Here is a 24047-nt window from a genome sequence, read left to right as displayed (position 1 = left end):
AATAAAGAAATATCTATTATGTGTATTTTTTGTAGTGTTGGAGTACTCTGTGCATATGCTGCCAACCAGCATTTAACTAACCAAGTCCGAGGAGCAAAGAAACTGGTTAACAGTAATTTTAAAGATCTGAAAATTTTCCTTAACGACACTCCAGCGGTAAAGAATTTTTTGTTTATGGGGAATGGGGGTGGGAGGGAAGAGGTGTAAATAAGAAGTATTGCAGAAAATCATTGTTTCTATTTGGTATAAATCACCCCTGCAGTATTTTGTTTATTCTTTGTGTGCCAGTCTCACGAAGTAGAATAAATGATGCAAGGTAAGACATTTTCACGTAGCAGTAAATGTTTGGGAGTTATCCTGATGGATCAGCATTCTTTGAGCAACTTTTGAGCTGTACTCCTGGAGTATGCCGCAATGATGCTTGTCAGCCCTTTTCCTCCTACTGAACTAGTGTAGATCGCTAGCAGAAGGGGAATCGTTTGGAAAAAATATGGTTTTAAGAGGAATACATACAAAAAAAAGATCGTACATGAAAACTTGGATTCCTTGTTGCTCTTTCCTCTTTTCTTGTATTTTGAACTTACTTGTATGTGCTCTGGGAGTGAGCTACAACAGCTTCTTTTCCAGAAGTATTTTTGACTGTTTTTTCTTTAAACCAGTGTCATACTGTGCTATACTGAACAGGAGAGATTCTCTCCTTTCTACTTTCAGCCTTTCCTTAAAGTCCCAAAAGCAGTCCTCTGCGTATCTTTTTTGCATTGAAAGAAAAAAAGAAATGCTAGTAAGGAAGACTTGTAAAACTTTCCCACGTACAAATTTCAATTCTTTATGGATTAGGAGGAAAAAAAGTCCAACAGTCCTATTATTATCTTGGCTTTCATTAATTTTAATTAATTAAATCTAATTTAATTAACCTGTTTGACTTGCACATGACTGATAAATCAGAAATAGGTGGAATTTACACAGCTATGTGGGATCCACGAGTGTGGTAGCGTACCAGTCACAGTAACTCTGGGCTCCCATAACCTATGAGCTGTTTTTCTGCTGACAGGACTGTATGAGAACAGGAGACAACTGGGGGATGCCATTAAATGTTTCCATATCTGGAGTTGTTCCCTATACAATTACTCATTTGTGCACAGTGTTGTGACAGTCCGGTGATGGAAGTATATGGCAGGAAGTGGAGGCTGTGCCAACAATCTCTCTTGAAACAGCGTGCCTTTCGTCAGCCTGGCGCTGACTCGGTGCACAGAAAGATGTAATCCAGTTGCATCAGAAACCACTAGACTCCCCTTCACAGCATGCTGAGTGCCGACAAGAGGAAATGTCGGAGTGGAAAATCTATGCATGTAGAAGTAGCTATCTTAATAGAGAAAAAAAATAGACACTGGCTAAAAAGTTAATAAAAACGCCTGAATTATTGAATTTAAAAGTGTCAGGATGTGAACATTTGTGCCAGGCGTTCCTCAAAGTCTCAGTTAGGTAGCAGGTTTTTAGTTTCTGTGCAGAATTATTAATTTTTCTTTTTTAGACTTGATGGCACTTAATGATGCAGTCATCAGATAAATCTTCTAAGACATTTTGACAGACAAGGTACATGGGTATCAGGTATACACACACATTTGCAAGAATTTCTTAAGGATAGGAGAAGGACCTCAGCCTCTTGAAAAGTTGTAGAATCCATCTAATGGGCTATTAAGCTCTGAAATCCTAACTGATGTCCTTGACTCATCAGTATGAGGTGTACAGCATATAAGAGCATTTGTAAAAAGAAGTCACATGCTAAGAATTAATGTCATAGAAGATTTGCAGACTGTAGATAACACTAGTTATACAGAATCGCTTTTTGTCTCTGATATTGATGGAGACAATGCAAAACCTGTAGCCCTGCAAAATTATAGTCCTCAGGTTACCCTAGGAAGACAAAATAAACAAACAAACAAAAGTATACCTATAGCCTTCTTAGTAAGAAACTCTCAATTTTCTTCTCCTTTTTTAGAAAAAGGAGGTCTGCCTCATACTTTGTCATTTAATTACATCCACTGCCATATGATCAATAGGTTGGTTTGAGGGTGGTTTGTTGTCTGTTATTTTTTTCTTTACTCCATGGAAAGTTCAAGACTGCAAGCCAGCTACTCTTTGGTACACCTTTGAGTCACGTTTAAAGTTGGAATCCCATTTGTCAAGTGCGTTAACCTTTACACTACTTTAATTCAATTGGGGTAGGATTTGTAATGCGTTATTTTAAACATGCAGAAATCACTGAAGGTTATTTAGTGTCTTTTCAAAATTAGTATAGCAAGATTTCCACTTGGGGTGGTTCTTTGATAGCATTTTATCCAAACCCAGGATCTGGTGATAACTAAGTTGCTGTTTCATATTGTTACGGTGTCTTGGTAGAGCCCAAGTTAAGACTGGGCCAAAACCATTTGTATTAAGACAGAGCAGCCAGCTCCTTTCTGCAAGGGAAGCTCTGAGAGGCTGCTCAGATATAAGCCAGTCTCATTGGTGAATTACTTCAAAATTACCACCCCATCAACTTGCCACGTGTCTCTCCGTGAAGAAGGAACTAATGCCACTAGAAAATCAAATAATGGAGATGAAGACATGCAAAACCTTATTGGTCTGACTGACTTGAAGCCTTCATAAGGCCGCAGTTCCTGCTACTTAACACTTCTAAGCTGAATCATTTACCCCAGAGATGTTCCAATTAAGTAGATTTCCCAGTTAAACACATCTTTTATTATGTGCAGTTCTGCCAAGCAAGGTTTTAAAATACTTAGTTAACTGAAAGCAGTACAGAGCCAGGATTTTGGAGGTTTGCACAAATATTATGATTGTTTCCAAATGGCAGTTTGACTCATTATTTAAAAGCATTACTTTTCTCCAATTATTTAATAGTTTTTTTTTATCATCTTCTTTTCAGCAAATTGACTACTTGGTGAGCCAGTACAACACAACTAAGGATAAAGCACTCTCTGACCTAAATAGTAAGTACTTTGACTTAAAGGGGGTTAACGATGTGTATTTAAAGACTTCAATAAGATGATGTAAATAGCTCATAATGTAAAGTGAAATTTTATTTATGAGAATATGGTTTTCCAGCAGAAGTGCTGTTCTCAGTGGTAAATGAGACCAAAACCTAAAATTCTTTTCGCATAAAATGTCTCAGAGCTGTTGTAATGCATATTATTTCCTGAAATAAAAGTCTTTTATTAAATTGCTTATACAATAATTCAGGCTAATATTTTATTTTCCTTTTCATAGTTCAGTAACCACTAATATTTAATGCTTTTTTAGACTATTATTCCGCAGTTTTTAACTGTGGAGCCAAAAGTCAAGGAACAGAGCTACTAGCTGTTTTGATGGTTCCAGTGAGTGAGAGATCTCGATATTTGTTTATTTTTGTTGTTATACCTTTGTCCTCTACTCATCTAGAAGTTGAGGTATAAGCTTATCTTCTTTCTAAAGCTGCTTAACGTATTCGCCATTTCAGAATGAGCAGTTGAAGAGCAGGAGATAAAACTTGAAATACAACTGCTGCACTTTCCCCTTCAGTACAGTTACAATACGAGGTGTCACCTTTTAAAGCTCTCAGTAAACAGAAACAACCAAACCACTGATGGTTATTTTTGGAATTTAAGCATCACTTTCCAAAACTCATAATAATAAAGGGCTGACCGTACTCAGTGCAAATTAGGATTCAAGATGCACTGTTAGCAGGTCTTAACAAATGTGTACAGGTCTGCATTTCAGACTGAAGTGAAATACAGAAATACCAAAACTGATTTTAAACAGGATTGTTGCTGGGATCAAACTATGCAACTGTGGCAGCATGCCACTTGTCATGAATTGACTTATTGTGCACAGAATCTATGCTTTTGTCTAGGTGTAAAACATATTTTAAAGGTAGTTTTCAGTGCAGCCAGCTTGGCATACCCTGAGGTCAATGTGTTTTGTCTATATGAGGCTACTAAAGCACATTGAATCTGGTTGCGAAAGTAGTAGTAGCAGTCATCTTCCTCCTTAATTCTAGGCAGGAACACTCTGGTCTAAAAAAATGTGTGTCATCTTTAAGTCTATAATAGTAATAATAATAATAATAATAATAATAATTAATAATAAATTTACATCTGCATTTCAAGTACTAGCTTGTAGCTTCCCGGGCACTCCAAACAAAATTTCAAATTTCAACAGATATTTATTTGTTCTCAATGCCAATTTAATATATTGGTTAACAGGAACATAGCTGGATCTGTGATGAGAGCACTCATCAATAAATAAAGATAGCTTTTATTTTCTTGAAATACCAGAATTAAGTGTGTGACACCTGGGGACAAATGGATTTCATTCTAAGGGAATCAACAGTAGCATAAACCTCGAGAGAAATGGAAATGAGTTCAGTTTGCCCACCCTAAGGAAATGCTGAGAAGTGTTTTCTGCTTGATAGAAGTTCTCATCCCAAGCCAGACATGACAGTGCTGACAGTAATGGATGCTTCTGTACCATGCAGTATTCCCATCTCATCAAGAGCAAAAAAACTCAAAAAGCTGTTTACCATGATCTGAAAATGGAGGGGACCCAGCGACTACCTAAAGGATATGTTACATTAAGATGCTTCACCAAGCTGCTTGGCATTTGTCTGTGTTCTTGCTGAACTAAGCTTCATTTCTGTTTGTGGGCAGTGAGATGGGAGGGTTTGGAGGTGGGGATGGCAGTGGGTAAGCCTGAAGCCAGCGCTGTGAGCATCAGTGCTGAATGCACTGCGTGAGGGGGCAGGGACTGGCAGGCATGTGCTTGACATGCTTAAGGGATTTCAACAGGGATGGCTGGCAGGTCTGGCTTGTGGGTGACCTTGACATTGCTGGATACATGGGGAACAGGAGAAGGGAAAAGAACTAATTTTCTTATTTCTCTTGCACTACAAAAACATAGTGTGTAGTGAAAGAGTATACCACAAAATTCCTGTCCAGATGCTGGGCCTCTTTAAGATAGATTGTGGAAAAAAATCTGTTTCCAAAAAAGTAGTAAATGCAATGAAATACATATTTTGGAGTTTGTTGAAATATTATGTGTCTTTACCTATATGGTCAAGTGCTAGTGAATATTCTCTGCCATATTTTGATTTACTGCTTTCATTTATAGGCCTATAGCTAGCTAAAGGAGAACTGTGTTCCTGCGTTATCTTCTGTCACTAAGTTCTGACTGTCAGGCCTTAGAGAAATTTTAATAATACGTGTATACTTTGTTAAGTAAGAGTCTGACAGCACCTATGCTAAGAGGTAGTTTAAATTGAACTAGTGTGTAATGGGTTTTTTTATCTCCCCATACTACAGATGTTGGACCTTTGCTTGGAAGCAGAGTTCAAGAACAGCTGGGAAAAGAAGTGCATCCCGCACTTGATGCAGTTCTGACAATGGCAGGAGGTAAAGATGTACATATTGCTGTACTAATGTTCTGTTGCCATGGTGAGACAGGCATCATCTTTCTAGTGCACAGCATGGGATGGCTTTATGCAGTACCATGATTCAACTTACCATTTTTCTACATGCCTTGATGTTTCTTTTGAACTGAGAATTTCAGATATTTTAAGGTTTATAAATATATTCAAAAACTAAATCAAGATTTATGTGCCATTGTTGATACCTAGTTTCAGTAGTCATTGAAGAGAGATGAAATCCGAATTCCCTGCTCCAGGTGGTTGTCCTTTTCCATTGAATGTAAGGGAGACTAGGAAAACTGCTTTAAGACCTGTCCATAGGTCTTTGTAGGTTAGTCTTCAGCAGGTCAGGCAATGAACATACAATGGCCCTGTCCTGTACACTGCCAAGCCTGTTATGAGAGTGCTAACCATCATTTCTTCATTGCATCTTTGAGTTTAGCATTGCTCGTGCTTAGTTCTGTCTCCCTTTAAAGAAAATACTCTATTATTATTTTTCCCATTTAAGTTTTTTTTTTCAGGAATCAGACACAGCTTGTAGAGCAAAAGGAAAGGCATCCGTGAACTTGAGTCACTTTGGTTTTTTTTTACCCATAAATTCTTTCTCATTCATTCGTCATCATTCTCCTTTTTTGTTTTATTTCTCTTATTTGTCTTGAAGTCAAAGTGGAAAGGGCTATCAAAGGTAAAAAATACAATAAAACCTTGTGTTGTGTGAAGTGCACTTCATTTTTGTAACTTGTGTATTTTTAGTTGTATCTGTGTGGTTTTTTGTCTACTAAATACCTGTTCAGTGGTTGTTTTTTTGGTTTGGTGTGATTGGGATGAAATCTAAAGCCAGACAGTGCTGAATACTTATTGATGCATGCTAATGCAACGTGATCTCTTTACCTTTCATCTTGCAGCTACGTAATTTGTGAGTTAGATTATAACTAAAATACTGAAAATACTGTTTTGTGGATATGGGCTTTCTTTCAATTTCTAATGACCAAGTGTTAAAGTTCTTTACTGAAACCACTGGGTAAGGAGACGTAGGGAAAGGGTAGAAAAGAGTAATCTGGGAAGTGGATAGAATCTCCATAAAAATAGCCTGAGCACATTAATTTGTTTGTAGGAAATCATAAGTGATGTATTTTTATATGCAATAAATACATATTCTGTGCTAGAGGGTTTTTCTGGGAGGGAGGCAGGGTTATTTAAATCAGTATTGTTAAGAATATCATAACATTTACGCATGTGCACTTTCTCTTCACATCTGTATCTATAGACTGGTTTCTAACTAAAGTTTTTTTTAAAAAACTTTACATCCTTGCAGCCATCAGAGAAACAAAGGAAGCACTGGAAAATGTGAGCGTCTCTGTAGAGGTTCTGCAGGAGGGAACAGAGAGGCTTCATGCAAACTTGACAGATGCTAAAATGCATCTAGGCAACACCCTCAATGATTCTGCATGCTCTGCAGCTCAAGCTGCCTCAACTTGCAATATCATTAGGAATTCATTAAATCAACTGAACATCAATGCCAATTTTAGTGGGGTAAGAGAATATTTTTCAGACTTTTACAGTGTGATTGCCTTGAGTAAGCCTAGTAGTATCTCTGCAACTTAATGGCTCAGTGTGTGCTGTCACTTGTAACATAAGTGACCTTCCCTTATTCTGTGTTTCGGGGTAATTCCAATCACTGTTTTCCTCTTCTGTGTAGAAGAGGGTAAAGTGTGTGTCAAGCAGCTACATTAAAGTGATGCTCTGGGCAGTGAAATAATCTGCCCTCCCCAAAATATGGAGGTTAAGCTTTACTTTTGTACAGCAAAGGTTTCAGGAATGTGCTAGAAAGATTCTACTAAAAACCGCCTTTCTAGTTTCTGTACCCTCTCTCCTGTCTTTGAAATATTTAGTAAATTAGCAAGACTACTACTTTGATGTGACTCAAGAATGCTTTTTGCTTTCTAGTTGCCGGGAGTGAGCTCACAGCTTGCCAAGGTCAATGACGTCCTTAAAATAGACCTTTCTAGTCTAGTTCAAAAGGTATGTTTCTTGACAGGCTTATAAACTGTTAATTAATAAACTGGGATGCTGACGTATCACTTATTTTCCCTTGGCTTTCTCAAGCAGAATTCTCTTGTTCCCGCCTCATCCTGGCTCATGGTGGATCTCTCTCCTTATTATTCCATTGTTTCGCCAAGATTTAATATTTGGAAGTGTTGAATTTAGTGCTTTATATCCCCAGGATACTACAGATCAAAAATGTATTGCTAATTGTCTGCTCTAAAGAACAATCCTTAAAAAAACAAAAAGGCAGAAACATGGACCTACTAGCACGCTCTGTATTTTTTGGTTCAAACTACAGAAAAAAAAAAATCCATGCTCTCCTAATTGTTGTATTGTATTCCAGCTATTTTGAAATATGTCTTTCAAATTCTCTATGTGCGTATTTGATACTAAATCTGGTGCAATGGACCTAATGTAATTGCTGTTAGTATTTTTGCAAGACTATCCACAAAACACCATGATTTTCACCTAGAAAAAATGGCTTAGGTTGAGCAGTTTAAATATCTAGTAATCTGAAAACGTTTGCTAGGAATAGAAGGCATTTTCTGAAACCAGAGGCTGTGTACAGGGGACTCAGACCGCTGCCTGCTCCTGAAGTGATCAGGCCTGCAGGAAGTAAGGCTTCAAGCATCCACTGCAGTGGCTTTTCCTTTCTGTCCAGATGAGCTGCTGAGCTTCGTCCCCATGGTGTACACCTTTCCCCTTCTCACTAGAGAAAGCATTGCAGTGTCTTGAGAGGCAGGAGGATTTCATTGGTTGTGACATGTGTTTCACATTAAGAAGGCATAGAATTGCAAAGTAGAGGTGTTTGACTGGTACACAGTAACTGCTTTCACTTAGTGAGTCTTCATAAGTGCGTTCTCAGTTTTGTACAAGATAGATCTGACAGGCAACGGTGCTATAAAGTTTGAGATGATTGTGACTGATGCATGTATATTTAAATGTAGAATTTTTTTTCTTTTTTCAATTTGAAAACAATTGCAATAAATTTGGCAATGAGAAACTTATTATAATTTTTCCAACTTACATTCTTAGGGTTATGCAGCATTTAATGATACTCCAGACTTAGTGGTGAATCAGACCAGGAACATTTTATCAGGTGAGGACAAGCTGTCTTTTCACTTTGATTGTTTAATGTTGATGTTGTTACATCACTTACTGATGTTTTTGTTTTCTTTTATTGATAATATATTTTCTGGGCTAAAGATCATTAAAAATGGAAATGTAAAACTTAATTTTTTTTTTTTTTTTTAAATTTGGTGCCACAAAAAAGCATAGAAAGCAACTGTGTCTTAATGAGGACCCAAAATTAAATCTAAAAATAGACCATATGGTATTTTATGGAGGAGTTTTATTTGTTAGGCTTTTTACTGTTCAAGTAATGAGAAACCTTGGGATCCCAACTGCGCACTGACGCTTTATCTTTATTTGGTTGAAAAGCTAAGTTTCCTTGACCAATGTGTCTATGACGTATTTAGGAGTGTGATGTTAAAAAAACTAAACCTGCCTGTTGCTGTACTAAAATGTAGAGCATGGCAAAGGGGAGGTAAAAATATGCCTTAAGGATAATTTAAATGTCTGTCTTAATTGTTTTGTTACTTGCACTTTAAACTGTTACTCTTTGACAGTACCTGGACACTTGACATTTGAATAAAATGTGGTATAGTGTATGTATACTAATCTGTTTTAATTTTTGTTCTTGCATTGTGGACCTGTTCTGCATATATAAACAGCTGTTCCTTGTAAGTTTTTCTTTTTTTTTTTTTTCTCCCCCCTAGGCAAAATGAAACACAGTATGTATACAAGCATAGTACACTGTGTGAACTTGCCTAAAATAAGCCAGTTTTCTAAAACTGACGTTACGCTTTTCATTAGGAAATTTAGCGCAGATTTACTCATTTTCGGTATCTGCTGATATGCATAAACACAGACAGGCCATCTTAATTTATCTATTTATAAATTGTTGGGGCTTTGTTCTTATAAAAACTGACTTTGAATTACAAATCAAATAAAAAAACAGTTTTACTAGAAAAAAATTGCATTTACATGTAAACTTTTAAAAGAAGAGTATTTTGGTACTTGATTGAATTTAGAAGAATAAACATCAAAACAAACAGCTAAAAACTTGCCCAGTTGTTATTTGAGAAAGAGGAAGGTGTTGCCTACTACCAAATAGCAACCTGTAGTTATACATCCTGCTCTTTCAAGTATGCTCCAAGTTGAAAGAAGGGGAAGAGTTAACAGAAACTACATTTTACAAATAGACAATATGTATAATAAGTGAATTAATCATGTCTTTGTGTATCTAAATAGCGTGTATCTAAACTGTAAGTATAGGGTAGCATGTTCATTCATAATTTGAGGGAGAAAAAAAGGCTTAATTGATCATTATCTCAAAACTGTTGCTAACTAATTGGAATGAATTTATTTAAGTAATCTTTTTTATAAGGTTGAAAATAACTAGTATAGATTCTCAATATAGGCAGTCTAATTTCTTTCGCAGTGTTGTATTCTCAAGGGATGGAGTTTAAGTAGATTTTGATCTTCTTTGTAAACTTAGTGGCTAATTGTCTTGCGCAGTGTTACCATTTGCAGTATTGCATGAAAAGATTCAAGCTGGCTAGATAAAAAGTGACACATTCATTATAACGAAAGGAAAGAGAGCACTCTGGCTCCACATCTACATCTTTCATCGTTAAACTGAATGCTAAAAATAAAGCGTGCATTTTAAAATGCCATTGTGTTACTTTGAAGCTCAATGTTTTTGTTGCCTGCTTGTCTCTTCCTCACACCTGTCTTCATGGCTTGCTTGTTACACGTGGCAAACGGCTTAATAGCATTTTATAATGCATACATGGAATGTAAATTTCTTCTATGAATCTGTAACAGTGCCATATGTTTATTCTTTTAGATATCAAAAACGTGCTGGAATCCATTGGTTCAAATATCACTACCTTTGCAAAAACGCTTCCTGTTCAGAAGATTTTAGCAGATTTGACGATATATCTTACACAGAGTGAAGCATACGTTCAAGATTATTTTCCAGTGGTGGAGCAGTACGATTTCTACAGGTATGTACAGGAAGTAAGGCAGGAGTGAAGTGCTACCTGTTGTTAATACTTTGTAATATTTTAATGTTCTGTAAAGACAACTAAACTATTGATGATGAACACAGTGAAACAAAGATGCTGTAAGGCAATTGTTTGTTACTGGCGTTTTGGTAAAAGCCAAAGCTACAGCTAATCAACAACTGGGTGTTGTTCCACTACAGAGCAAGAGGTAGTTTCTATTCTGTAGGCCTTCAGGCCTTTCTCAGAAAGGATAGACATAGGTAGATGTCGAAGATGTGACGTGTAAAGGAATGCATTGTTTCGCAGTGCCTGGGCGACTTCTTATTTAGGGCTTGTTTTTGATGAGTTGCAGGTAAGTTGCGAGAGCACAGGACTGGAGAGGCCTTGAAGCCAATCCCTTTTTATTGCACCCGTTCTGCCACAGAGGAGGAGTAGCAGGGATTCTGCTTCGCACCTTGTAAATCTTTGTGCACCTTTGCTTGTTTCTGCTGGTGTGTTACCTGCCCTTGTGAATGCATGGGTTGACTGTACCTTGAGAAAAACATATTCTTCCTATTTGAGACTTGTGTGACTCCTGTCACTGAGTAATAATCTCATATTTTGAAGCATAAAGCTGTTCATTTCATACCATTTAACTTTGTCCAGTTTTAGTCATTTCAGTCCTCAAGCTCATCAAGTTCTCCCTACATTCTGACACTTCAGTTGATCCTATATTGATAATTGCTCCTATCTTTGTGTCATAATCAGTTTCACTGCTACAGATTGTGTGCTAATGGCTTTAATGCAATGTTAAATAAATCATAGAATCATAGAATCGTTAAGGTTGGAAAAGACCCTTAAGATCATCGAGTCCAACTGTTAACCTGGCACTGCCAAGTCCACCACTAAACCATGTCCTTGAGCACCACATCCATCTGTTCTTTAAATACCTCCAGGGATGGAGACTCAACCACTTCCCTGGGCAGCCTGGTCCAATGCTTGACCATCCTTTCAGTGAAGAAGTTTTTCCTAATATCTAACCTAAACTTCCCCTGGCGCAGTTTGAGGCCGTTTCCTCTCGTCCTATCACTCGTTACTAGGGAGAAGAGACCAACCCCCACCTGGCTACAACCTCCTTTCAGGTAGTTGTTGAGAGCAATAAGGTCTCCCCTCAGCCTCCTCTTCTCCAGACTAAACAGTCCCAGTTCCCTCAGCCGCTCCTCATAAGACTTGTGCTCCAGACCCTTCACCAACTTCGTTGCCCTCCTCTGGACATGCTCCAGCACCTCGATGTCCTTCTTGGAGGGGCCCAAAACTGAACACAGTACTCAAGGTGTGGCCTCATCAGTGCCGAGTACAGGGGCACTATCACCTCCCTGGTCCTGCTGGCCACACTCTTCCTGATACAAGCCAGGATGTCATTGGCCCTCTTGGCCACCTGGGCACACTGCTGGCTCATGTTCAGGTGGCTGTCAGCCAACACCCCCAGGTCCTTTTCTGCCGGGCAGCTCTCCAGCCACTCCTCCCCCAGCCTGTAGCATTGCATGGGGTTGTTGTGACCCAAGTGCAGGATCTGGCACTTAGCCTTGTTGAATCTCATGCAGTTGGCCCCGGCCCATTGGTCCAGCCTGTCCAGGTCCCTCTGTAGGGCCTTCCTGCCCTCCAGCAGATCGACACTTCCACCCAGCTTGGTGTCATCTGCAAACTTACTGAGGGTGCACTCAATCCCCGCATCCAGATCATCAGTGAAAATATTGAACAGGACTGGCCCCACCACTGAGCCCTGGGGAACACCACTCGTGACTGGCCGCCAACTGGATTTGACTCCATTTGCCACCACCCTCTGGGCTCGGCCGTCCAGCCAGTTTTTAACCCAGTGCAGAGTGCACCCATCCAAGTTGTGAGCAGCCAGCTTCTCCAGGAGAATGCTGTGGGAGACTGTGTCAAAGGCCTTACTAAAGTCTAAGTAGACAACATCCACAACCTTCCCCTCATCTACTAAGTGGGTCACCTTGTCATAGAAGGAGACCAGGTTAGTGAAACAGGATCTCCCTTTCATGAACCCATGCTGGCTGAGCCTGATCCCCCGGTTGTCCTGCACTTGCTGCATAATGGCACTCAAGATGATTTGTTCCATGACCTTCCCTGGCACCGACGTCAGGCTGACAGGCCTGTAGTTCCCCAGATCGTCCTTCCGACACTTCTTGTAGAGGGGCGTCACATTTGCTAGCTTCCAGTCATCTGGGACCTCCCCGGTTGACCAGGACTGCTGATAAATGATGGAGAGTGGCTTGGCCAGCTCCTCTGCCAGCTCCCTCAGTATCCTCGGGTGGATCCTGTCTGGCCCCATGGACTTCTGAGCGTTCAGGTGGAGGGGCAGGTCAGTGCCTGCCACCTCTTCAACAACTGGGACTTCACTCTGCATCCTATCTCCATCTCCCAGCTCAGGGGCCTAAAAAACCCGAGGGTGACTAGCTTGACTATTAAAAACTGAGGCAAAGAAGGCATTAAGTACCTCAGCCTTCTCCTCATCCTTCGTGGCAAAGTTACCTTCTGCATCCAGCAAAGGAGGGCGATTCTCCCTGGCCCTCCTTTGTCACTGATATATTTATAAAAGCTTTTTTTGTTGTCTTTAACGGCAGTAACCAGTTTAAGTTCCAGCTGCACCTTCGCCTTTCTGATCTTCTCCCTGCGTATCCTCATGACATCCTTGTAATCCCTCTGAGTCACCTGCCTCTTCTTCCAAAGGCGGTAAGCTCTTCTTTTTTTCCTGAGTTCCAGCCAAAGCTCTCTGTTCAGCCAGGCTGGTCTTCTCCCCTGCCTGCTCGACTTACGGCACATGGGGACAGCCTGCTCCAGTGCCTTTAAGATTTCCTTCTTGAATAACATCCAGCCTTCCTGGACTCCTTTGCCCTTCAGGACTGCCTCCCAAGGGACTCTGTTAACCAGACTCCTGAACAGCCCAAAGTCCGCTCTCCTAAAGCTCAGGGTAGCGGTCTTGCTGACCCCCTTCCTTACCTCTCCTAGAACTGAAAACTCTATCATGTCGTGGTTGCTGAGCCCAAGACATAAAAGTGAGCAGAAGACTGAACTTTAAGAACCTTACTTATAACCTTACCTTTAGCCCATTTCTTACCTGGCAGGTGAGCCTTAATTTGATAAATTTATCAATATTTTCTTTGAAACTCAGATTACATTTGATGAAAAAAATATATTGCTTCGTTTTGCTACAGTATGCCTCTGTTAATCTTGTATTTAGATTCAGAAAAGTGGATAAATACATCTCATCTACGTGGCACTTAAATACCTGTTGTTGTCAAACCTAACGCAGTAGTACTTGAAGTACAAATGAAACCAACAAGCCTGTAGTTGTCCAAATTATTTTCTAGCCATTCCTTAATTACGGGTGCATTATTTGTAGTTCTTAATAAGTATTCTTTTATGAATGTGCCTCTCAACATTAATGTTTTTTTTTTTCTTTTTATTGGCTGTGCACATTCATTATGATATTCCTTCCTCTGAGTTATCCGATTCCTGCTTTCTCTCTACAAAGGAACAGGATGGAGAAAAGGGAATTTAAGAAATATAAGCTGGGAGAAGTGACGACGAAAGGGGAAAAGGAAGAGCAGGGGGGGAATTAGGAGAGGGTGAAAGGCTAGAATGAGATATAAAATGTGTGAATAAATGATGTGCTCCAAATATGTGGACAGGTAGAACTGTTATGTGATTTAATTAACAAAAATGAAAGTTCAGTTCCTATCCAAGGTCTTCCTCCTGATCAAGTTCCATTAACTGCTCCATACATTGAAAGCATTCCAGGCACACAAAACCTGGGTTTCAATAGCCCTAAATACAGTTATTTACAATTACAAGCCAAACACACTGTGTGCAAGAAGTAGTAAGCCTTACAGTAAGAGCAGTTATGTACTTCATGTCCAATGGCCAGTCCACATTCATAAATTTCTTCATTGCTTCTTGAATAAATTACTGTTTGAACATCTGCCTCCTCTGAGTCATTGTTTGCTGCACTTGGAGCACTCTGACACTTTGGTACAGTCCACCTGCAGTAACTGGAGTTGGGAACACCTTGTTCCTGTGATGCTTGTTCCCCAGCCCTTCAGTAGACTCTGTCTATAATCCAACAGCCAATTATATTCTGGCCCAAAATATATGCTAGTGTAAGAAAAGCACTTTTTCATTGCTAGCATATGCTGCTCAAACAGAATCAAGAGTGGGCCAGTTGGCAGTATGATATTGCCTGATGTATTCTGCAGATCTCCAGTGTGTTCTTTGCATGCTAATAATCAAGCACTTTGGCTTTTATTCCTTAGGTGGCTGGGTTGTCTCATTCTGTGCTGCATGGTGGTCCTGATTCTGGTCTTTTACTATCTTGGACTGCTATGTGGCACCTGTGGCTATGATAAACATGCTTCTCCAACAACTAGAGGCTGCATCTCCAACACTGGAGGAAACTTCCTTATGGCGTAAGTTTCACTTACTGGTGAAAAATAAAATACGGGTACCTGTAGAAGGTTGTTTTTATTGACTTTGAAGGACATGTGTATAAAAAGAATTTTGTTTTGTTACCTGTGTATATGTGCTGAAAAAAAAAAAAGAACAAACCCAAATATTAATCTCAACGTACTTCCACTGAGGGACTTGGGGATTTTGAGTTGCTCTTTCATTGAGGATCATAGCTGAAGGATAAAACCCCTGAATCTACTGTTTTAAGGCAAGTGCTGTAGCTAATGAATTTCTATGTAAGCCCATTTGGAAACTGCAAAAACTGGGAACAGATAAGTGAAAATATAAAGGGAATTTGTGGCTTTTTAGTACACTTGAGCACTTGCTCAAAAGAAAAAAAAAGCCATGCGAGTTGACAGGAAACACTTGAGCACTTTAGGAGGTTTGGGGTTGCTCTTGGAAGTTCCCAGTAGTGGTTTAATGTCATTTCTGTTGGGTGCAAGAGAAGATTGCATCTGAAATCTGCCTAAAACTCTTTTTAGAGCACAGTGTTAGAGAGTTGAATTTTAAAAAGAAAATTGCATGCTTTTGTGTCTCTTAACTTTGTCAAGAGTTTGTATGCCCAATGCAAATGTGAGCATTTTAGATGCACTTTAGCTGAAGACTTTATAGGGCTGAAATGTGTAAGATGTTTCGGAGGGCAAGAACATATTTGGAAAACAGAAGGATTTCAACCATCTAGCAGTTTTTATATCTCTGTTATAGCAGCTAACTGTTGGCTTCACTGTTGCCTGAAGTATATATACTTTGTTCTTAAAAGGCAAAGACTTACTCGACTTATTTCTTTTCCAGTGGCGTTGGATTCAGTTTTCTTTTCTCCTGGGTGCTGATGATTGTAGTGGTGCTCACTTTTGTCACAGGTGGAAACGTAGAAAAACTGGTCTGTGAGCCCTTCGAAGACAAAACTTTATTCAAGGTGAAGTTATTCAAGTTACTAAACAATAAATAGAATCCCCACGAGTCCCGATGGTCTTGTCAGTTATGTGTGGCATATTATCTTTTATGGGACACTTCAAGTGAGTTTGGATCTGGTTGTACTTTCCCTTTACGCACCAAATAGAGACATTCATCCTTTCTTGGTTTAATTTGCTTTGCAATCTAAATACTGCATGCCTGTCTTCCTTTGGAGATAAATTTTTCTGTGATTCAGCATTTCTTGGTGACATGGAGCTTTAATATTCACTATCTGCACCAGAGAGGTTAAATTCATTGTTTCGATTGTATTTCCATTAGTGGGTGATAAGCTTAGGTGTGGGTATGTGTCAAAAGATTGCATAGGAATTAATTCATTAATTGAAAACTCGGAGTTATAATAACATAACTGAATTTTGTCTTCTAGGTTTTGGATACTCCCTACCTACTAAATCAACACTGGAAAAACTACCTTTCTGGCATCCTGTTTAAAAATCCGAATATTAACTTGACTTTTGAAAAAGTGTACAGGTATTACAGTTATGGTCAAGATTTAATTCAGTTTATACATATTGTTTTTGTGGTATCTTCCATGCTTCATATTTCAAGCACATGCAGAAATCACATGTGTTCCAGAAGGCATTCTGCTTTTCTAGTGAATCACTAGCAAAAGCGATTTTTTCCTATATATGAGTTATTAGAGGTAGTCTTAGAGTAATATTGTATAACAATACTAGTTGAGCTCTTTGAAAAAATATTTTGCATCTTTGAGACCAGCAGAAATTGTTAATTACTTGCTTTCTTGTAGACTGAGCTTTAAAAAAATACAGCCAGAACTTTTTTTTTTTTGAAGGGCTGATTTTCTTATAATATGAAACCATTGTTAATCATTCTCTTAACGCTTGGTCCTCAAGGTGATTTTTAGGCTGATGTATGTATTTTTATTTTTATAGTGATTGCAAGGAAAACAAAGGAATTTATACTTCCCTTCAGCTAGAACACCTGTTCAATATCAATGAATTTCTAAATATTAGTATGGTAAGTAAAGAAAGTATGAGTGAGTTCATGATTATTTTTGAAGGCTGGAGAGGTGTTGGCTCTTAAACACAGTATCGCATGTCTGGGTTTTATGGGATTTTGGTTTTTATGTACAATACATCCTGCAAGGAGGCAAGAACTGTCCAAGCTAATTTGAAAGAAAGAAATCTATTTACAAATAAGATGTTCTTTACCAGTCTCAGTGGGCCATGGAAGGTTTTCTGATGTGTTTTTTTTACGGGTGCTGATAACAATGTTGTTTTTAATTTTGAAGCTTGCATAGAAGGTTCAAGTCTAGCATCTTCCAAAGGCTGCTTACAGTGTTTAATGAGAGTCTTGTTCTTTATATAAAGGCCTTTCTTGGTGTGTTCTCTTCTGATTCCAGTCAGATTTATGTTGATCCAGGATACGATATGCTGTGCCTCCTAAGAATGGTTCTGATTTTGGTGGGAAGGGGTTGGGATAAAATGAAATCTTTTCAGTTAAGCTGTAATAATACATGACTCATTACATGACTGTCATTACATGACTGTACTAATTTTGGGGTTGCCTGTAATACTGACCTTCATTACAACAACCTCTAGGGGACCCATGTCCCATTCTGCCAGGCAGTGCACCCACACTTAACAGATACAGTCCCCACTCCAAATAATATGCACTCCAATAAAATGAACAGGGAAGATTCACTAAGAGGGAAAATTATTTTGAGTTTCTGCAACAGAAGTGATGAAGGCTGGGGAAGAAGTTAGGTTTCCAGATTGCTCATCTATTGCTCTGCAGCCTGTGCAGGACAGGTAACGTGTTAGATTTGGGTGCAGTACAGGAAGACTTCACGTAACAATAGGCAAGTCATCTTTAGTCACCAGTGAGCATATTTAGAGGAGTCTCATCCAGTCTTGTGACCAATACAGCAGACAGTGTCTGTCCTGGCCACAGCTGAGGTACTGAATTCTCTAGGTTTTCTTGATTAGGGCCAGGGGTAGAACTTAACATTTTTTAAGGATAACATTTCCCAGAGGGAAATGAGAATTCTGTTTTATCTCAGTCTCCTCTTAGGAAGGACTAACATCTATTCAGAAAAGCCTGCTTAAAACATAATGCAAGGCAAGTAATTCATTGGTATGAAGGATGCATAGGTGGGTTACAACATGGCACGGCTAGACTGTGTGGATGCTGCAGGGAAGGGAAGAACATTACCTGGTGGATTCTGTCAAAGTAATCGAATTAAACTGATGTAAGCAAAAATCAATGTGTGCTTCTTCATGGAAGTCATGAGTCAGCAAAAGCAAGAGGTTTGTGGGGGCGGGGGGCTATAGAGGAATACGCACTGGGTGCAAACTACTTTTGTGCTTGATTTTGTTTCTCTCTCAGTATACAGAAGATGTAGCACTTAAAATTGAACATATTCAGATAAACCTCAGCAAAATCATTCTGCTGGATGAAATTGGGAAGGAGAATCTTCTGAATTTCAGCTCTTCAGGAATAGAAGGGATAAACTTTGCAGCATATTTGACAGAGGTGAGACTGTAGTAAACTAGAGACAAGACTGGGACCAAGCATAAAATTAAATGTTTCTTTAACTATGGTCAAGAAAGAGAAAAATTTGCTTTTATGTGAAGGGGCAGGTTTTGAAGAGTCACAAAACTTGGAGCAAAAGCACTTCAGAAGTTAAGGTCAATAAACATTTAAAGAAATAAAGGGTAGACAAAGTAGATGGTATGGTGAAGTGCAAACAGTCTGTATATGCAATAATATACTCTTTTTTCTTTCCCTACTTTTCACATCTTGTTTCAGATCAACAAAAGTGTTACCAAGGTTGATCTTCTGTCATTTGCTAATGACTTAGAAGCAAGAGCAGACCAGCTGGTAAGTTTAATTTACTAAGACAATAATACATAAGGTGTATTGTGTATATACTATATTAGTATAAATATATAGCCAAGTATTTAAACTTCCTATGGGAGAATTCTTGTACTTCAGACACTTGTATACATGATGCATTGTCACATAAGGAAAAACTTTCAAGAAAAATGTTGCATATGAGCTGTAATTTAAATATGGCTAATTATTGATTTTTGTATGCTAAATGTTGCACAATTTCTGCTTTGGAAGTGTAGTTTCTTAAATTCCACTGTTTGCTTAAGAAATGAGGGGAATATTCTGCTTGAGTATTTCCTGTGATGCTGTCTACATTTTAGGGTCCCAGTTGGAAGAAAAATTGGTTAGATCATAATGGAAAAGATGATTTGAATTAATTTCCCTTCAGTTGGTGAGCAAAAGATTTTGCAATTAGCAATAAAATTAATACTGTGGCAGCTCATAAGGGCTCTAATGAGAACTGGGGCTCCATTGTGGAGGGAGAATGCATAAAAGAGATCCTGTCTGCTCTGAAGAGCTTTTTGAATGCAGGCACATGGACAATGATCAGAGGGTATAGCTACAACATTGCCCACAAATGAATCTGCAGAATGACACAGCTGTGTTAACAGATAGTGAATATTCAGTTGATATGTTTGTATGCATGTCAAGGTCACTTTCTATTTATTTTTCAAAATGAGAGTCATAGTTTGGACACTAGATTGGACGCTGGCCCAAGACAGATTCCTGCATTGAGATGTGGGAGAGAGAGTTATGCTGTACATGTGCTCCAATCACTTTGATCGCTAAGGGACGCAGACAGCATGTTTGGAATTTATCAGATATCCATCCATCCTCTAGGAAGAGGAGAGCACCAGCAGAGGCTGCTGGTGTGTTTAGTCGAGCTTTTTGCATAATTTGATCACACCTGCTGCATTTTTTTCCTGCTACACATATACTCATGTCAAGGTTGGGCTGCTCGTGGGTTTTTTTGTATTGTAGTTAGCATCCTGTCCAAGCACCCTGGATGAGCGGCACATTGCCTGTTTACTCATGTGAGTTGTCTGCTAACTTAGATACCAGTAGCTTTTGCCACACTTCACTCCCATTTTCAATTTTTACTGTGCCATTTTGAAGGTTTTATAGGTGGGGAGTTTTTGCTGCTCTTTTGGGGCTATTTTCTAAGTGAAAGTTGAGGTTCTTCAAACATGTTATATAGAATTGCCTCTGAGATGTCTCTTTAAAGGTATATTCTACATAGCTCCATAAAGGAAAATATATTGTGCTGGTAGATCGGTTTTTCATTATTTTTTGTAATAGAATCTAAAGGAAGCATGAGAATTGAGAATAGATCAGGCAGAGTAATTTCTTCATATAAAGAAAAGTACAATATTAAATGTGTTCACTGTCACAAAACCAAAAAACAAACAAACCAAACCCCCAGAAAACCCCACAGCAATATGACATATTACAAAAGTTAGATTGTTTCAAAATTGATACTGGTTTCCAAGGATATTTTATAATCCCATTTTGTTATTAGTGATAGCTTTTAAAGTTTACAAGAGCAATCAATTAAAAACATAATAAAAAATTTTGGAATTAATTAACTTTGGGTGTATAGTTTGCATTTTCTGGCACCTTACGCAAAATTGAATATATATTTTTACACTGGAAGGAGAAAATGGAATAAAACTTGCATAAAACCAAGGGGTTAGGGTATGGAGGAGGGAGCAATACCACTGACAGATGTTATTAGGCAAGTGGATTCCGCTTGTCAGTACAGCAGGGGAAGCATCCTGAAGCTGCTCAGTGACCACAGCTGACCGCTTGCCTGAACACTTCACGTGAAGCAGACACATCTCTGAGCGCTGAGGTCTGCCATTGTGACACTTCTAAAATGGAGTTAGCAGCGCGTATTCACTGTGTATTCACTGTGTATGCAGGGAGCCAAGTGATTCTGCCAGCAAAAGGAAATGGAAAAGAAAAGTATTTCTGAGAGAAAAATCAAATTTTACAATATTTTCCAGCAAGTGTGATCTCCAGGCAGGCATTCAGACTTGAAAATCAGAGCACAAGCTCATATCTTCTGACTGAAAGGCAGGAGCCGCAAAAATGAAAAATACCCTTCACAGATACCTTTCCAAGTTACTGGCTGAAAATATTTAAACCTCTGTGCCCCTCAGAAAGCAGAGAGTGCCTCAGGGTGATGTCCACAGTGCCCAAAACAAAGGCAAGTACCCATGACTGGGAAATGCTCATCCCAGCTGGGGTGCTGTGCTGTGCTGCAGGGTTCTTGTGCTGAAGTCTGGCTCGTGGGGAGTGAGAGGGGGATGTGCTCACTCTTCTGTATTTAAAATGACTTAGTGCACCATGTGAAAATTCTCTTTGGTTAAATCTGTGCTGATAATGTTATAGCTAGAAAAGTAGTATAATATATCTGTTCTGGTGCTGAGGTTTGAGTTATTAATACAGTGTTTTTTTCTCCTCCTTGTGTTGAGGAATTCAATTTGCCATATCCCATTGTTAGCATCAGCTGTTCTGCAGTGGATGAGTATAATGTGCAACTCATTGTTTTTTGCCTTGTTGGAAAGCTTTGAGAGTACTGAACAATACTGCATAATTGCATTTTTTGCAGCCAAAAGGAGCACTGGAAAATGCCTTAAAAGGACACGCAAACAACATTCGAATGATTCATAACCAGCAAGTCGTTCCACTAGAGCAAGCTATGGTAAAATATTAAAGCAATATTAAAACGTATTTGTAGAAAATATGAACGTCTAAATCTCTTAAATACAGTTTAGAAAGCTGGACTTTTGCTATTATATAAGCACAGATCATATTTGCATTGTGTTACTGAAGAGTGATCTAGTTAAAGTATGTGTTTAATAAATAGTTTTCCTACTTAGAAAACTAGTACTTTATAATACTGTCTAAAATCATTACCTTTTTCTTCCCCATTTTTTTCTGTATCTATTCGTGATTATCTGTGAATAAAAGAGGAAGCAGGGGAGAACTTTACAAAATTCTAACCCAAAGTCACTTATTTTCTTTTTTGCTTGCCATTTGTCTTCAGTAATAAAAGCAGTTATCACTTTCACACTTTTATTTCTTGGAGTCAGCAATCACCTAACAGCACTGGAATTGGAAACTCCTGACAGTAGTATTTAGAGCCAAAGAAAAATATTTTTTATTGATGTTGTAAAAGATGTGAAAGGGCTGCTTCTGCCCGATTTTGCTAGGCACTGATTTGTATAGTATCAAGCTGTGAATCTCATACATGCTAGGTGTTGCTTTTTCCTCTACATAACACAAAGACTTTTAGTTTATCCTAGCATCTGATACAGTATTTCTGCCCCTGTCAAAGTCCTCTTGTAGAAAAGCATTAGGTCTTCTGTTCCACTCTGATTCTGTGCTGTTCTTTCCTAATTAACTCCTAATTATTCTCATCTCTTTTTCCTTTTACAAAACTGACTGTCAAGAAATATGTTAAAGCTAGGGTAAGTGCTTTTTCCCTTCTGAAATTGCACAATATAGAATTCTCTGAACATTTGGTTCTGATTTTAACTGTTCTCTCTTCCCTCCAAATAAATCTTATTCAGTTTATTGCTACTAACTTTAGTTAAATCTGAAGTCTTCCAGTACACAATTCATAACTACTTAGTGCTGTCAATGAAATACTGATTCAGTGATTAAAAACACAGTATGTTAGTTGTATTACGACTGTATTATTAACTGTATATATTACTATATATAATGTAATATGTTGTATTAGAAACAAATAATCTATAGAAGATCAAAGCAGGCATATAATGTGAAAACGGGGGCTCTCACCTGTAGTAATTACTTGAATCTCCCCCCCCCCGCCCCCGCTCCTTTCCAACAGAGCACTTTAAATCAGAGCATTAGGTTACTGAAGAGGACATCATCTGAACTTACGGTAAGCTTTTCTTTCTGGCAACAGGAACATTTTAATGTTAAATGTTTAATCTTAAATCTATCTGCCATATATACAGGGCATATATTTTCAGTACAGCTTTTTCTGTTTCTAGCTGTGCTGTTATTGGAAGAGATTGTAATGCATTGAGGTAGTAAAAGGGATTTAGATCTCTCTTCTGCACAGCTTTTTCTACCTTGTCTTTCCCTTCCTTATAGAGGAGAAAAAAAGAAAAAAAAAAAGAAGAAAAAAAAAAAAAGAACGTTTGGGATATTTTTTGAAGTATGAATTGTAAACTTAATTGTCATGTCATAAAATAGACTTCAGTACAGTTCCATATACTGTGTTATTCATGTTCCTAAAAATGTAGTTGTTTTTTCAAGAATCCTTCAATGCAGAACTGGGGACACACACACACACGATGACAACCAAGAAACAAAACACAAAAATACAACTGAGAAAAGAGAGCTTTGTGATTCACATCCTTAACCACCTCTTGTCCAATGTCCAGCTCCCATTGGGGCCTGTGTCTTTAGCATTGTACTCGTTGCCTTCCTGCTTCTGCAGCACCAGCCTCGCTGTGGGAACCTGGATCTATATAGAGATTTGCCCAGGGCACCCCACGTTTCCCCTCCCTCAGCTAGTGCCTGCACCACAATGAGACCAGCTGCCTTCAGAGAATGAGCAACAGGATGGTTACTTTTCTGGCAGCAAAGCTTTCTCTTGCCACCAGCCTGCCTTGGCTCTGGTAGCAAGAATCCAGCCACGCTAGCCAGCTCTTAGAGTCACAGTCACCACAGCTTGATGGGCCATACTTAACCTCAGTTCTTCCCATTAAGGTTTTCACCCATCCACACCAGCAGACCAGCTAGATTTCTTTTAGAATCTGTGAGTTGAACCTGGATGGGGAAGTAAGAAGCCATGAAATAAGGTGTTGATAAGAAAAGGATGATGTTTGACGCTTAAGTATATTTAAGAACCATCTGTATGTACATTATCCTTTGTGTGTGTTCTTTGAGAGACTTTATGGGATTCTATATAATAGAAGTGGTGTCTCAATCATTTTGAATATTGGTTAGCAGTGTATTCTAGCTGTATAGAATCATACTATCACAACTCTTGATTACTAGTGTATATGGCCTACTGTGTTCTTCCTGTGCACTGAAAAGAAAAAGAGAATGGAAGAGAAAGCTGATGTAGTATATAAATTAGTTACATAGGTTCCAGGAAAAGATACTGTTTGTAA

At 38.7% G+C, this 24047-nt stretch overlaps 1 protein-coding gene across 10 annotated transcripts in view; it reads left to right on the top strand.

The window, feature by feature from the left end:
* PROM1 (prominin 1) overlaps nucleotides 1-24047 on the top strand; it is a 71811-nt gene that overhangs the window by 40806 nt on the left and 6958 nt on the right. For all 10 annotated transcript variants that reach the window (XM_087736524.1, XM_087736523.1, XM_087736525.1 and 7 more), the window contains 15 exons: nucleotides 36-156; nucleotides 2927-2990; nucleotides 5337-5426; nucleotides 6756-6973; nucleotides 7388-7462; nucleotides 8522-8585; nucleotides 10398-10557; nucleotides 14868-15020; nucleotides 15853-15976; nucleotides 16400-16503; nucleotides 16926-17010; nucleotides 18382-18528; nucleotides 18805-18876; nucleotides 21503-21595; nucleotides 22751-22804. In XM_087736524.1, the coding sequence (XP_087592650.1) occupies nucleotides 36-156; nucleotides 2927-2990; nucleotides 5337-5426; nucleotides 6756-6973; nucleotides 7388-7462; nucleotides 8522-8585; nucleotides 10398-10557; nucleotides 14868-15020; nucleotides 15853-15976; nucleotides 16400-16503; nucleotides 16926-17010; nucleotides 18382-18528; nucleotides 18805-18876; nucleotides 21503-21595; nucleotides 22751-22804 (1624 nt within the window). The remainder of the gene's footprint in view (nucleotides 1-35; nucleotides 157-2926; nucleotides 2991-5336; nucleotides 5427-6755; nucleotides 6974-7387; nucleotides 7463-8521; nucleotides 8586-10397; nucleotides 10558-14867; nucleotides 15021-15852; nucleotides 15977-16399; nucleotides 16504-16925; nucleotides 17011-18381; nucleotides 18529-18804; nucleotides 18877-21502; nucleotides 21596-22750; nucleotides 22805-24047) is intronic.

The sequence above is a fragment of the Nipponia nippon genome, unplaced genomic scaffold (genome assembly GCF_047370975.1).
Source record: "Nipponia nippon isolate SJK-2023a ecotype South Korea unplaced genomic scaffold, ASM4737097v1 scaffold_6, whole genome shotgun sequence".
Lineage (NCBI taxonomy): Eukaryota > Metazoa > Chordata > Aves > Pelecaniformes > Threskiornithidae > Nipponia > Nipponia nippon.
Note: the sequence above shows the minus strand (reverse complement) of the source record. Positions and strands in the feature narration are given on the sequence as shown.